The sequence below is a fragment of the Erinaceus europaeus genome, chromosome 16, assembly GCF_950295315.1.
Source record: "Erinaceus europaeus chromosome 16, mEriEur2.1, whole genome shotgun sequence".
In the NCBI taxonomy this organism is placed as follows: Eukaryota; Metazoa; Chordata; class Mammalia; order Eulipotyphla; family Erinaceidae; genus Erinaceus; species Erinaceus europaeus.
Genome location: NC_080177.1, coordinates 33,734,358 through 33,747,808, shown reverse-complemented (window position 1 = coordinate 33,747,808; position 13,451 = coordinate 33,734,358). Strand labels below are relative to the sequence as shown.

General features: G+C 37.5%; 1 protein-coding gene across 1 annotated transcript in view; it reads right to left on the bottom strand.

The window, feature by feature from the left end:
• C16H14orf39 (chromosome 16 C14orf39 homolog) overlaps window positions 1-12,976 on the bottom strand; it is a 47,798-nt gene extending 34,822 nt beyond the window's left edge. Inside the window, exons 1-7 of the mRNA XM_060174894.1 lie at window positions 12,859-12,976; window positions 11,922-11,978; window positions 11,770-11,826; window positions 10,695-10,821; window positions 4,653-4,742; window positions 768-955; window positions 630-672 (exon numbers count right to left, since the gene is read on the bottom strand). Of these exons, the coding sequence (XP_060030877.1) occupies window positions 630-672; window positions 768-955; window positions 4,653-4,742; window positions 10,695-10,821; window positions 11,770-11,826; window positions 11,922-11,970 (554 nt within the window). The 5' untranslated portion in view covers window positions 11,971-11,978; window positions 12,859-12,976. The remainder of the gene's footprint in view (window positions 1-629; window positions 673-767; window positions 956-4,652; window positions 4,743-10,694; window positions 10,822-11,769; window positions 11,827-11,921; window positions 11,979-12,858) is intronic.
• Window positions 12,977-13,451: the final 475 nt, after the last annotated feature.

Here is a 13,451-nt window from a genome sequence, read left to right as displayed (position 1 = left end):
CTAACTATGAATTCCTTGTAAGAAAAAAGGCTTTTTTTTCCCTTGTTATTAAAAAAAGAAAGAAAAAAGAATGTTCTACATTTGTTCTGATTTGGTATGTTCAAATGAGTGGTGAAAGCTCAAACTTTTCCCTATTAATGCTAGAAATTTCCAGCCCTAAAAACACCTACCAAATCACGTAAACAGGAACATTCTACTTTCAGATAGTGGGAAGAAATCTCTTATCTTTTCTAAATACTGCCTGACACAAAATAAATGTTAACAGGTGAATAAATAATTGTGACATACATCCTTACTATCTTCCATTTTAACAAATACACTGATATATATTATGACAGTTTCAACTATATGACTGTTTCAATGAAAAAGAATATTTGTTCATGGGTGTGGTTGCTAATATATGCCACTAAAATCCAGATACATATACCACTTTTTCTCAATATTGCTTACTTCTGGTCAAATGCATACATATCAAAACAAATCCCAGAAAGTCTTTAATACAGCCACTAATTTTTTTGAATTAAACAAAAAGCAAATCCATGTGATTTGCACTAGGAAAACACAGTAACACAGTGCATAGATTATACTTAACTAATTAAAATTCTAAGTAAAAGTACTATTGTGGATACACATGTAATGTCCATTCAGTAAGTGATGAAAAAGGTGCAGGAACTGAAAAATAAATCCATATTTTAAACTGACTTATTATATTCTATTAATTGCAAAAACATCATTACTAATATAACATATAACAAAGATCTTAATACCTAAAAACTCCATAAAAATAGCTTCATTCGTTTTTAATTGTTCAGTACATGCCAACACTCTGTTTTCAATTTCTTCATGTTCTCTTTTCTTCTCATAATATTCATGTGAAATTGGTGCTTCTGAGTACTTTAGCTTGTATTGTTTCAAAACATCTTTATACTGACACACATAACCCTGGTACATATTTCTGTTAAAATTAAAAGAAATTTCAATATAAAAAATATGTAAGTATATTTTTTACCAGAGCAATGCACAGCTCTGACTTATGGTGATATGGGGCACTGAATCTGGGACTTCAGAGTCTCAGGCATGAAAGTCATTTGCATAACCATTATGTTATCTCCCCTATACTCAAAAGTATGTTTTATTTTTTAAACTTTTAAATCTGTAGTTATTTACTTACTGGATAGAGACAGAAGTTGAGAGGGGAGGGGAAGATAAAAGGGAGAGAGACAGAGAGAGATACCTGCAACACTATACAAGTCATGAAGCTTTCTCCATACAAGTGAGGAACAGGGCTTTGAACCTGGGTCCTTGCACACTATAATGTGTGCACTCAACCAGGTGTGCAACAACCTGTCCCCTTTATTTTTTTTATAAATTTTTTAAAATCTTTATTTATTTGATAGATAGCCAGAAATCAAGAGGGAAGGGGGGTGATAGAGAGGGAGAGAGACAGAGAGACACCTGCAACACTGCTTCACCACTTGCAAAGCTTTCCCCCTGCAGGTGGGGATTGGGGCTTGAACCCAGGTCCTTGCACATTAAAACATGTACACTCATCCAGCTGCGCCAACCACCATCCAGCCCCTCAAAAGTGTGTTTTAAAATTTTCTAAATAACACTTATTAAAGTCTACCAAATTTGTAATCAGGGAGTAGTTCAGTAGATAGAATACAGGAATTGTATGCATAAGACCCTGGGGTTAATCCCTAACCCCACATATGCCAGAGCAATGTTCTGGTCTCTCTTTACCTGTCTCTTTCTCTCATAAAGTAAATATCTTCCAAATTAAGAATAAAGTAAAATATATATATGTACACTTGCTTCCCTAAATACTGTATTAGATTTCATCACATTTTAATGCTACCCTTTTTCTTTACTACCAGTTATTTACTTTCAAACACTCTTCAATTCAACTTCCACTCCCCACCATTTATATTTTTTGGATAGAGATGTAAAGGTGGAGAAGAGGGTGAAAGAGACTGCAGCACCAAAATTTCCTTCAATCTGGTGGCAGCCAGGCTCAAATGCACATGGTAAAGAAGCACACTATCCAAGTGAGTTATTTTGCTGTCCCAACTCCCATCATTTTAATGAAACTGCCTCCCAAAGACACCAGTGGTCCAATTTGTCAAACTCAGTGGTATCTTCTTCCTTTTTAGTTTTCATTTCAACAGTTAACACTACAAAACCTGATTCTTTAATCAGATACTTCCCCCCCACTTTTTTTTTTAGTAATTTAATAGTGGTTAACAATCGCACTACCACCAAACTTATGTGTCCTACCCTCCCAGTGATATAACCAAATAGTTCTTGAATCTACTCGAATTCTGAGTTGAGTCTCTACTCTCCCTAGTTCAAGCTACCTCTGTAATTATGATTATTAATCACCTGCAGACCTCTTTTACTGCTTATGAAACATCCCCCGGCAGGTGGGGAGCTGGGGCTCAAACCTGGGTCCTTGTACATGGTAATATATGTGCTTAACTGGGTACACCTCCACTCAGCAGCCAATCTCCTTCAACTTTCTAATCTAAAATTATTACATTATTATAATAATGTTTTACATTATTATACTCTATGTGTTAACATTCTGTATTTAAATAACTAGTGTTTTCTTCCCAACTATGCTATAAAAAAAAAAATCCAACAACTTGAAGGAACCCTTCCAGTCAAACTCAGGTAAAGGTGAATACAAGACTTGAGTAAAATGGTTAACTGTTGTAGTGGAATATAATCCTTCCTTCTTATTTGAGCTTTGCTTGATTTACAACAAAGCTAAGTTATCACGCCTAATGGGTAAATCCAATGTGTCACCTGTTTTGTATGGCCAGAACTAAGAATAGTTTTGTACATGTTTAAATGATTTTTAAAAATCACAAAACTATTTCGTGATATACTAAAATTATATAAAATTCAAATTCTATTTCTTTTTTTTTTTTTCCCTTCAGGGTTACTTCTGTGTCTCGGTGCCTACACTACAAATCCACTGCTCCTGGAGGCCATTTTTCCCATTTTGTTGCCCTTGTTGTTTTTGTTGTTATTGATATTGTTGCCATTGCTGTTCTTGTTTGATAGGACACAGAGAAATCAAGAGGGGAGGGGAGGACAGAGAGGGGGAGAGAAAGATAGATACCTGCAGACCTGCATCACAGCTTGTGAAGTGACCCCCTCTGCAAGGGGGGGCTTGAACCAGGATCCTTATGCTGGTCCTTGAGTTTTGCACCATGTGAGCATAACCCACGGTGCTACCAATGGACCCCCTCAACTTCTCTTTCTTATTAAGTGAAGGTTTACTGAAACAGTCATAAATATCTAAAACTTTTCTTGTACCACAACAGCAAGTCGGTCTTACATAAGAGTTCAGTAGTGTGGCATAGCATAGCCCACAAGATCTAAAAGTATGCTGATCTCTACAGCCAATATTGAAACAATGCACAAAACTGAACCTAGTGCAGACTCATTATAAAAAGCATATCCTTGGATCTCCTTTATAAATTTTTCTTTTAATATTATTTTATTAGGGGATTATTTGTTTATAGTACAGGTATTGGTCCAATTCTTATCAAATACTTAGTTTTCAGGAGTAATATTCATAGAATTTTTACTAAACATACAGTCCTTATTTGCCTCAAATTTTCCATATTAAGCCATGCTACATAGAATTTAAGATTCTGTAATGACTACCTCACCTAAGCAAATGAGAAAAGAACAGTAAAGAACTTTTTATATACTAAGAAGAAAAATAAAGATAGCAGCCTTACACTGCTGATCAGTAGGTCTAAAACTAACTTGTATTACTAAGGTCTGTTGCCTTTACTGAACTAGAGGAGCTGAGCCTAAAACAATCTCCTGTTCCTCTACAAATTCTCTTACTAGTTTCAGTAGATTACTAATTACATCTAGTCCTCTAGGTCATGTGATGTACATATAATAAAATCACACTTGTTAGCAGATTCTAACAGCCCACTAAATAAGCACTCTTAAAAAACAACAACAACAACAACAAAAAAAAAACAGAAGTTGGGAGTCAAGCAGTAGTGCAGTAGGTTAAGCGCAGGTGGCACAAAGCACAAGGACCAGTGTAAGGATCCCGGTTCGAGCCCCTGGCTCCCCACCTACAGGGGACTCGCTTCACAAGTGGTGAAGCAGGTCTGCAGTTGTCTATCTTTCTCTCTCCCTCTCTATCTTCCCTCCTCCATGTCTCTCTGTCCTATCCAACAACAATGACATCAATAACAACAAGAGCAACAAAAGGGAATAAATATTAAAAAAAAGTTAACATAAAACACTGTTAACCAATATTTCAATCTTTCACAAGATAATTCTACAAGTATTACCTCAGATGTTTACTTACAATTTAGTAATAAAAACTACCTATTGATGCACAATAATTGCTACAAACAGCTACTAGCCAACAACTTATCTAAACATATTAAGGACTCCTTAGAGCTTCATAACAAATATGTAGACCTCCAAGGGAATCCAGAGTCTGTATTTATGAAAACACTGTATTTGTGAAAAAAATAAAAAAACAAAAAAAACTCCCTCAATGTACAAAATTTCTACATTTTTCAATTAACACTCTAACAAAGTATGTACTACTAATACTGACTTATATAAATGATGAGCTTAAATATATACATATGCATATACTGTACTTGTCTTTTTCAACAGTTTCTTGATAAACAGTAAACTGGTCCTTCATATAGTCTTCATGTTTATGAAAAACATCACAGGTTGGTTTCCAGCTATGGGAAAAAGGATAATTAGTATCTCTAAATAATAAATTACCAGATAATAAAAATGAGTAACTATTTAAAGTTAAAGAAAACATTTTATTTTTGGTTAAATAATTTAAAAACTAGGATAAGGAATCACTCAGGCTTGTCTTTACTTTGAAACTTAGAAAATTCCTAAGCCAGGAAAAAATAAACTAAGTCAAAATGAAACATAAAAGCAGGCAGTTGAATAAGGTGTCTATTCACCTTGTATATTTTTGTCTTACTACATAACTATAAAACCACTACCAATGTGGAAAACCTAATATTAGCATGCACCATGGACACTTCCATTCTAAGTATTGTTAACTATCTCTTCTAGCTCTATTTTCTAATTATTTTAATTTTTCAGATATATATTACAAAAATACACAAGATCCTCTTTGGAAGCACAGCAAACTATACAGGAAAACTACTCAAAACACTAGGAATGAGCCTGCTGTATGACCCAGCATAGAGTGCTGGGGATCTGCCCAAAGGAAACAAAAGCACCTCTCAGAAGAGATCTAAATTCACCTATGTTCATAGCAGCACAATTTGCAGTAGTCAAAACCTGGAAGCAGCCCAACTGTTTAATGACAAGAAAATGTTTAGTGGCTAAGAAAATGTGGTATATATACACAAATACTGCTCAGCTGCTAATAATGATAAAAGTCATCTCCTTTGAGTCATATTGAATAGAACTTAAAGACATCATGTTAAGGGAGATAAGCCAAAAAGAGAATATCAATCTCTTGTATAGATGAGAGTTAATCAATAGGTATAAGGAGGCCTGGACATGCTGTACTGCATCAAAGAAAAGGACTCTGGAGAAGGAGAAAGGGAAGAGCTGAAGATAACCTTGGTGCACAATGATGGAAGAGGACCTAGGCTGTGGATGAGTGTTCTACGGAAAACAGGGAGATGAGAAATTGTACTCATGTGTCAATGACTGCACTGTCAACCATTAACTCTATCAATAAATATGATTTAATAAAAATAAAGCAGTGGTCCGGGAGGTGGCACAGTGGTAAAGCTTTTGACTCTCAATAATGAGGTCCGGAGTTCAATCCCCAGCAGCATGTGTGCCAGAATGATGTCTGGTTCTTTCTCTCTCCTCCTATCTTTCTCACAAATAAATAAAATATTTAAAAAAATAATAAAGCAACCATCAAATGCTAAAAAAAAAAAACTGGGGCCAGGTGGTGGCACACCTGGTTAAGCACTCATATTACAGTGCACAAAAACTTAGGTTTAAGCCCCTGGTCCCCACCTGCAAGGGGAAAACTTCACACTTGGTGAAGCAGTGCTGCAGGTCTCTCTCTCTCATATATATATATATATATATATACTTGTGTTCTGTGTTTTCGTTAGCTAAGATTGGAAGAGGCATGCTTAGAAAAAGGTGGTTTCTTAGCATATATATATATATATATATACATATATATATATATATTAAGAAAATGAGTCTGGAGTGGTAAAGCCCCAGTAATGAAAATAAAAGCTGAAATAAGCATGTTATTATACATTACATCTTTGAGAGAATGACTAAAATATTTTCTTACATTCTCAGAAATGAAATTATTTAACCAAAAGTTACACTATGTTTTAAGTTTTCTAAAAAATATAATTGACATACCATCCAAAAGGGTTATACCAATATACTTTCCTATCATGGATATGAAAATTGTTTTTTTTTTTCATTTCATGGCCAATATTGGGTGTTATCTTCCTCTAAATGTCTGCAAAACATGGGACCTGGGAGACAGTGAAGCAGTGGCATCTCAGACTTGTAAGCCTGAGTCCACAGAGGTGCCAAGCTCAGTCCCTGGCACCTCTAAATATGAGAAATGAGTGGTGCTCCTACATCTTTCTTTCAAATTATTTAAAATGTTAAAAAAATAAACATATACAAAAGAATTTTAAGGCAAAAATCATAATTGCAACTTATTTTATTTTTTATTTTTTGCCTCCAAGGTTATCCCTGGGACTTGATGCCTGCACTACGAATCCACTGCTCCTGGAGGCCGTTTTTTTTCCCCCCATTTTTGTTGCCCTTGTTGTTGTTGGATAGGACAGAGAGAAATCAAGAGAGGAGGGGAAGACAGAGAGAGGGAGAGGACAGACACCTTGCAGATCTGCTTCACCACTTGTGAAGCGACCCCCCCTGCAGGTGGGGAGTGGGTGCTCGAACCAAGATCCTTATGCTGGTCCTTGCACTTTGCACCATGTGCACTAACACCCTCTGCACTACCCCCTGGCCCCCAATTGTAACTTAATTTTTACAGTTTTTATTTATTGCCACCAGGATTGTCAATGGAGCTCCGTGCCTATATAACTCCACTGCTACCAATGGCTTTTTTTCCCCCTAATTGGACAGAGGGTGAGAGACAGTAAAAGGTTGAGAGAGGAAGAGAGGAGAGACACCTGTAGTTATGTTCCACTGCTCATAAAGTTTCTTTTCATGAAATGCGGTCCCTACAGGTGGGAACCGAGGGCTTCAATTTGGGTCCTTAACAATGACAATGTGGACTCTACCAAGTACACCATCACCTAGCCCTTGCTACTAGTTTTAATGTAAATGTATTTTATTGTAGTAAGATTAAGCATTTGTTCATTAGTTTAATATAATTTAATTTTTATATTTGCTTGTTCACCTTCTTAGCTCATTTTTCCAGCAAGGCATTCTATTTTGGGCTTTATCTATTGTTTTATTTCTTAACTAGAGCAGCATGCAGTTCTGGCTGTTGGTGCCAGCGATCAAACCCAGGCCCTCATACACCTTGTGCTTTTTGCTTGTTTAATGGGGTTGTTTGTATTCCTTATTAATTTCCACAAGTACTTTAAAAACTGCCATTTTATGACCCCTTCTTTTTTCCTTTTATGTTGCTTGCAGGTAGCAGGTATTCTACTTAATTTGTATACAGTCATATTTATTCATTGTTTCCTATGTTCCTGCTGCTTTGTTGACATACTTTTAAGAAATGTCTTTACATTCACCTACAGTTTCCTCAGGTATTTTCAGGAATTCATTTTTGGCATTTAAATGTCTTAACCAGTATGCTTAAATCATAAACTAAGGGCATTTATAATATCAAAATCAACAAAGTTTATTAGCTGACTTTGGAAACTAGCAAAAATTTAACTTATATAAAGTATAAGTACATTAAGGACATAACAGATCCTTACAAAACTCACTACATTTCCAGCACCCATTGCCATTATTAGAGGGTAATCACTGGTAAGCAAGCTACTACAATAAAACCTAATTCAAAATTGAAATGTTAAGAATGGCTTTACACCTGTATGATTCCACCACTCCCAACAGATTCTTCCTGGGTTGCAATGTATCTTTTTATTTAAGACTGTCTAAAAGACGTAAACTGAACATTCCAGTGTTAGCATAAGTGTGAGGAAATTAAAATTTCCATATACTATTGATGGGGATCAAAATTAGTATACTCTTTGGAGAGTAATTTGTCCTTACCTATCAAATGTATAAATGTACATAATGTGACTAACAATTTCCCTTCTTGCAGTAAATTTTACAGTAACAGGTTTAAAAAGCAGAAGTATACCTGCATATGTTGCTTTTAATAAGAAAAGGCTGGAAGTAACTTAAATGTCCACTATTAGAGAATAGTTAAATAACCCAGGACACATCAGCACAAAAACATATATTTCAGGGAGTCCGGTGGTAGCACAGCAGGTTAAGCACATGTGGCACAAAGCGCAAGGACCGGCTTAAGGATCCTGGTTCGAGCCCCCGGCTCCCCACCTGTAGGGGAGTCGCTTCACAAGCAGTGAGACAGGTCTGCAGGTGTCTTTCTCTCCCCCTCTCTGTCTTCCCCTCCTCTCTCTCTCCGTCCTATCCAACAATGACAACATCAATAACAACAACAATTTTAACTAGAACAATAAAAAAACAACAATGGCAACAAAAGGGGAAATAAATATTTTAAATATATATATATATATATATATATTTCAGAGAAGTCAAAAAGCCATACATGATCACTACATGCATAATAGTATTTACACTATTTAAAAACTTTTAAAACAGGAACTGGGTGGTGGTGCACTTAGTTAAGCACACATGTTACAAAGGTCAAGAACAGGAAAAAAAAAAGCTCAAGGACCTGGGTTCAAGTCTCCCACCCCCCACCCCTTGCAGGGGGAAAGCTTTGTAGTGTGAAGCAGTACTGGAGGTGTCTCTCTCTCTTCCTCTCTACCCTCCACCTACCCTCTCAATTTCTGGCTGTCTCTAATAAATAAGATTTTTTAAAAAGTTTAAAACAGGGGCCAGGTAGTGGTGCACCTGACTGAGTGCATGCTACAATGTACAAGAACCTGGGTTCAAGCCCCCCCCCGGTCCCCACCTACATGGGGATGCTTCACAAGTGATGAAGTAGGGCTGCAGATGTCTCTGTCTCTGTCCCCTTTCCTCTCAATTTCTGTCTCTATGCAATAAATAAATAAAAAGATAAAAAATAAAATTAAAAATATCATTTTTTTCAAAAAAAAAAAAACTGAAGTATGATATGACTCCATTTTGGGAAAAAATGGGAAGGTACAGAAATGAATGTGTAGGGGCCGGGTGGTGGCGCACCTGGCTGAGTGCACATGCTACAGTGTGCAAGGACCCGGGTTCAAGGCCCCTGTCCCCACCTGCAGGGGGAAGCTTTGTAAGTGGTGAAGCAGGGCTGCAGGTGTCTCTTTGATTTCTGGCTGTCTCTATCCAATAAATAAAGATAATTTTTAAAAAATTACAAAAAAGAAATGAATATGTAAATGTAATAACTATGCTTCATATTTATTGAAAGAAGTCTGAAAGGGTACAACTCTCAAGAGAGATTACCTATATGGAGGACAGAGTGCAGGTGAAGACTGCAGGCATGGAGAAACTTTTTTTTTAACCAAATTGTTATTCTTTTTTTTTTTTTTTTTTTTTACCACCAGAGCACTACTCAGCTCTGGCTTATGGTGGTGCAGGGGATTGAACCTGGGACTCTGGAGCCTCAGGCATGAGAGTCTCTTTGCATAGCCATTATGCTATCTACACTTGCCCCTGAACTGTTATTCTATGTGTGTGTTGTTTTTATGAAAATCTTAAAACCAATGTAAAAAAAGTAAGGAGGCTTTACTAAATTTCTCAATAAAAGTTTTTAAAATACATAACTAAAGTACAGTAGCTAATAAACAAGCCACATAACATTAAAACAGAGGAAGCTAATACATTTTACTTTATAATATTTGTATTACACAATTCCATTCACATTTCAAATGTTTATATCTTATTTCACAAGAACCCACAACCTGAAGCTGTGCTGAAAGAATTCTTTTTTTAAGAATTCTTAATGTAATGAATATTTTTAATATTGCATTTTGAAAAGCTACTATAATTACAGATCCTCTATCTTAAAATTTTTAAGATGGGGGCCATGCGGTGGCGCACCTAGTTAAACGCACACACTGCAGTGCACAAGGACCCAGGTTCAAGCCCCTGGTCCCCATCTGCAAGGGGAAGGCTTCATGAATGGTGAAGCAGGGCTGCAGATGTCTGTCTCTCTCCCTATCTCCCCCTCCCCCACCCCTCTCAATTTCTATCTCTATCCAATAATAAATTAATTAAAAAGTATTTTAAAAAATTTTAAGATGGAAATTACTCATCTAATAGAAATTTATATCACATCTAGATTACTAAAATCTGTCTTCAGACTAATTGGATCTAAATTAGAGGGATTCTATAGCAGTTCTATTTTCCTTTTGATCCCCTGATCCTTTTTACAATGGCATGTAAGAAGGCAATTCAAGACTGGATTTACCTTTTTGCAAACAAAATATTACTTTAAATCAACAGTGTCTTTAATTTAAAAGTCAGAAATAAATTTGATTAGAAGACTAGTGACAATTACTGGACACTCATTTCTTTCAAATACTCACTTACTACAGCTGTCTTTGATCTCCTTACTATGTTTACAGCAATGACTAATTTCCTCATCTGTTGTATTTATAGTTTTATGTATCTTACAAATCTCCGTTTTGTTTGCTTTAATATCTTCAAAGCATTCTGGAAAAAGAAAATATTAACTTTCTTAAAGTAGAAACTATAAATTCAAAATAAATAAACATTATAGGGAAAAAAATTGCTTACCTAAGATTAGAGAGCCAAAGAATGAATTGGAAAAGAAGGTTGCTATGGAAAGGAATCTATACTAAAAATGACAGAATAAGAATCACAGAGCCAGTTGTATTCCTGGATTGTGTGATGATGAGAAATAAAAGGCCCCTATCCTTCAACAAATAAAGGCTCAATTAAATGATATAAAAGATCAATGGCATGTTACAATGCTATGAATTCATGTAAAATCTACTCACATATAATACTAACTTAAGTTTTGTAAAATTTATATTCATTAATTGCATGTAAATTTTTATTTATTAATTCCATGTTAATTAGTAAGTACAGGTTCAGCCCACTTGTTTGTTACTAATAAGTGAACATAAAATAAGTAAATCTTCAATAGCCTTTCTTGATGCAGAAAAGGTAACCAAGCCCTTGTCTTTAGGGCTACAGAGTGGTTCTATTTTCTTTTGACAGCTTTTGTTGTATCTTTAAAAAAAAAAAAAACTGTAACTATATCATTTGTAGTGTCATTTGATTCATAACATTATTTTTCAAAAATTTCCTGAAAACATATCCAGCTCCTCACTTCAAAGATTCTAAACATCACTCAAAAGCTTGATATATTTTTATATGAAAAGTTAACATATTAACTGTACTTCGTCATTTCTGATTAAAGTAATGTTCTTCAACACTAAATAACTAAATACCAAATACAGAAATTTACTGAAAAACTGTGCTTAGAGTAAATACTTCCATTATTAATCACTACAACTGACATGACACAAAGGCATAATGCAAACTATGTCGCTCGGAACACAAGAATTGCATATTATCTTACGTGACATAAAAAAAATAAAACTACAATATTTCTAATGATGAAAAAATACTTACTATTAATCCGCTGAATCATATCCTCTTTAGAACTTTTATCTTGCTCATACTGGAAAACTAAAAGAATAATTACTTTGGCGTCATTTCACTGTAAGAAATGTTTGACGGTAACAGAGATAAGTTTTATCTATTCGCTCTTATTTTATACTTACCAAATTCTAACAGAAGTCTGTCCAAACTGACAAAAAGGTTGTCATTCATCTTGAAAACTACTGAAAACAGAGAGACAGAGAGAGAGAGAGAGAGACGCATTTACAAAAGATTTTCTGAGTTCTGCGCCAAACAAGCTTAATTTCAGCAACCACCTTTTTATTTGGGGGCACAGCGTTCCTCACAGGGTAAAAAAAAAATGTGGGTGAGAGCGAAGTCCGGGAAGGGGCGAGCGGGGAGCTTCACACAAGCGAAACCGGGGGTGGAGGGTTGGGGGCGCTTCACCACCGCAGGCGCCAGGGGCCGCGGCAAGTCTCCGAAACTTTTGGAAGCCACAGGCACCCGAGTTTCTCAAAACCAACCGATGTGCCCTCGGAAGCAACCTACTACATCTGACTGCCTCCTTCCCCCAGAAGAAGAATCCTAAAGAAAAGTTCTTCACCGTCAGCGAGGTCCCGCCCACAGGTAGGACTCCGAGTCCTCCCACCGTCGCAAAAAAAAAAAAAAAAAAAAAAAAGTGGGCAGAGCATTTCCAAGTCGAAGTCCTGTTACCAATACGCCCGAGGCGGGGGGTTCATGTCGCCCGTGAGCCTTGAGTCGAGGAACACAGCCCCCCCCCCCCACTCCTCCGCGCGCGTTTCGAGACCGTCAACTCTCTGGCGCCTGAGACTCACAACTCCCCGCCGCCCCTCACGCCAGTCTCGGCCGCGAACGCTCCCAACCCCGGGCGGCGCCCACGGTTTCGACGGCGGACCGTAGAGGAAGCCACACGCGGCACTGGGAAGCCTCCAGCGCATTCCGTCGGCCCGGCCGCCCCGCCCCTCAGTGCAGCACTACCGCCAGCCCAGGGACCCCACCACCACACACGGCACCCTCTCTCGCCCACCGCGACAGCCCCTCTATGACCCGAACGTCCTGGCCAGTCCTCGCCCTTCCTACCCCGGGTCCCCGCCTCCACTCTCCACTCAGCGTGGACGCGACCTCAGAGTACCGCACCGAAGGGAGGAGCCGCGTCTCCGCCTGAAAGAACGCGCCCCAGAGCGAGAGCGAGAGCGAGAGCGAGCGCGAGCTCCCCGCGAGACTAAGTTGCGCGCGAGACCAGCATCCCAGCAGTCGCTCCTTCCTTCCGGCGCTCGGCGCCTAACAACCCCAGACATGGACGCTGGAGTCCGGGAGAACCCTGAAAAGGGGCATGGCACCTGTCCTGTGCTCTCTCGTTGTTTCAAGTCCAATATATTAAATATTTTTTCCTTGTCGCCGGGACTTTCCCAACTTTTAGGGAGATATTTTCAAACGGAAGGAGACAGAGACACAGGAAGAGAGGGAGAGAAGGAAAGGCACCACAGCACCAAAAGTGATGTCACAGTGAAGTGGGTGCTGAACTGGAGCTTGGTTGTGATCTGCCAATACAGGCTACCCTCCCTGGTGAACTATCTTGTCAGCCAGTTTTTTTTTAAATTAATTTAACTTTTTAATTTAATTTTTGAATTAATTTAACTATTCATTCTTTTGATAACATGACAGCTTTAAAA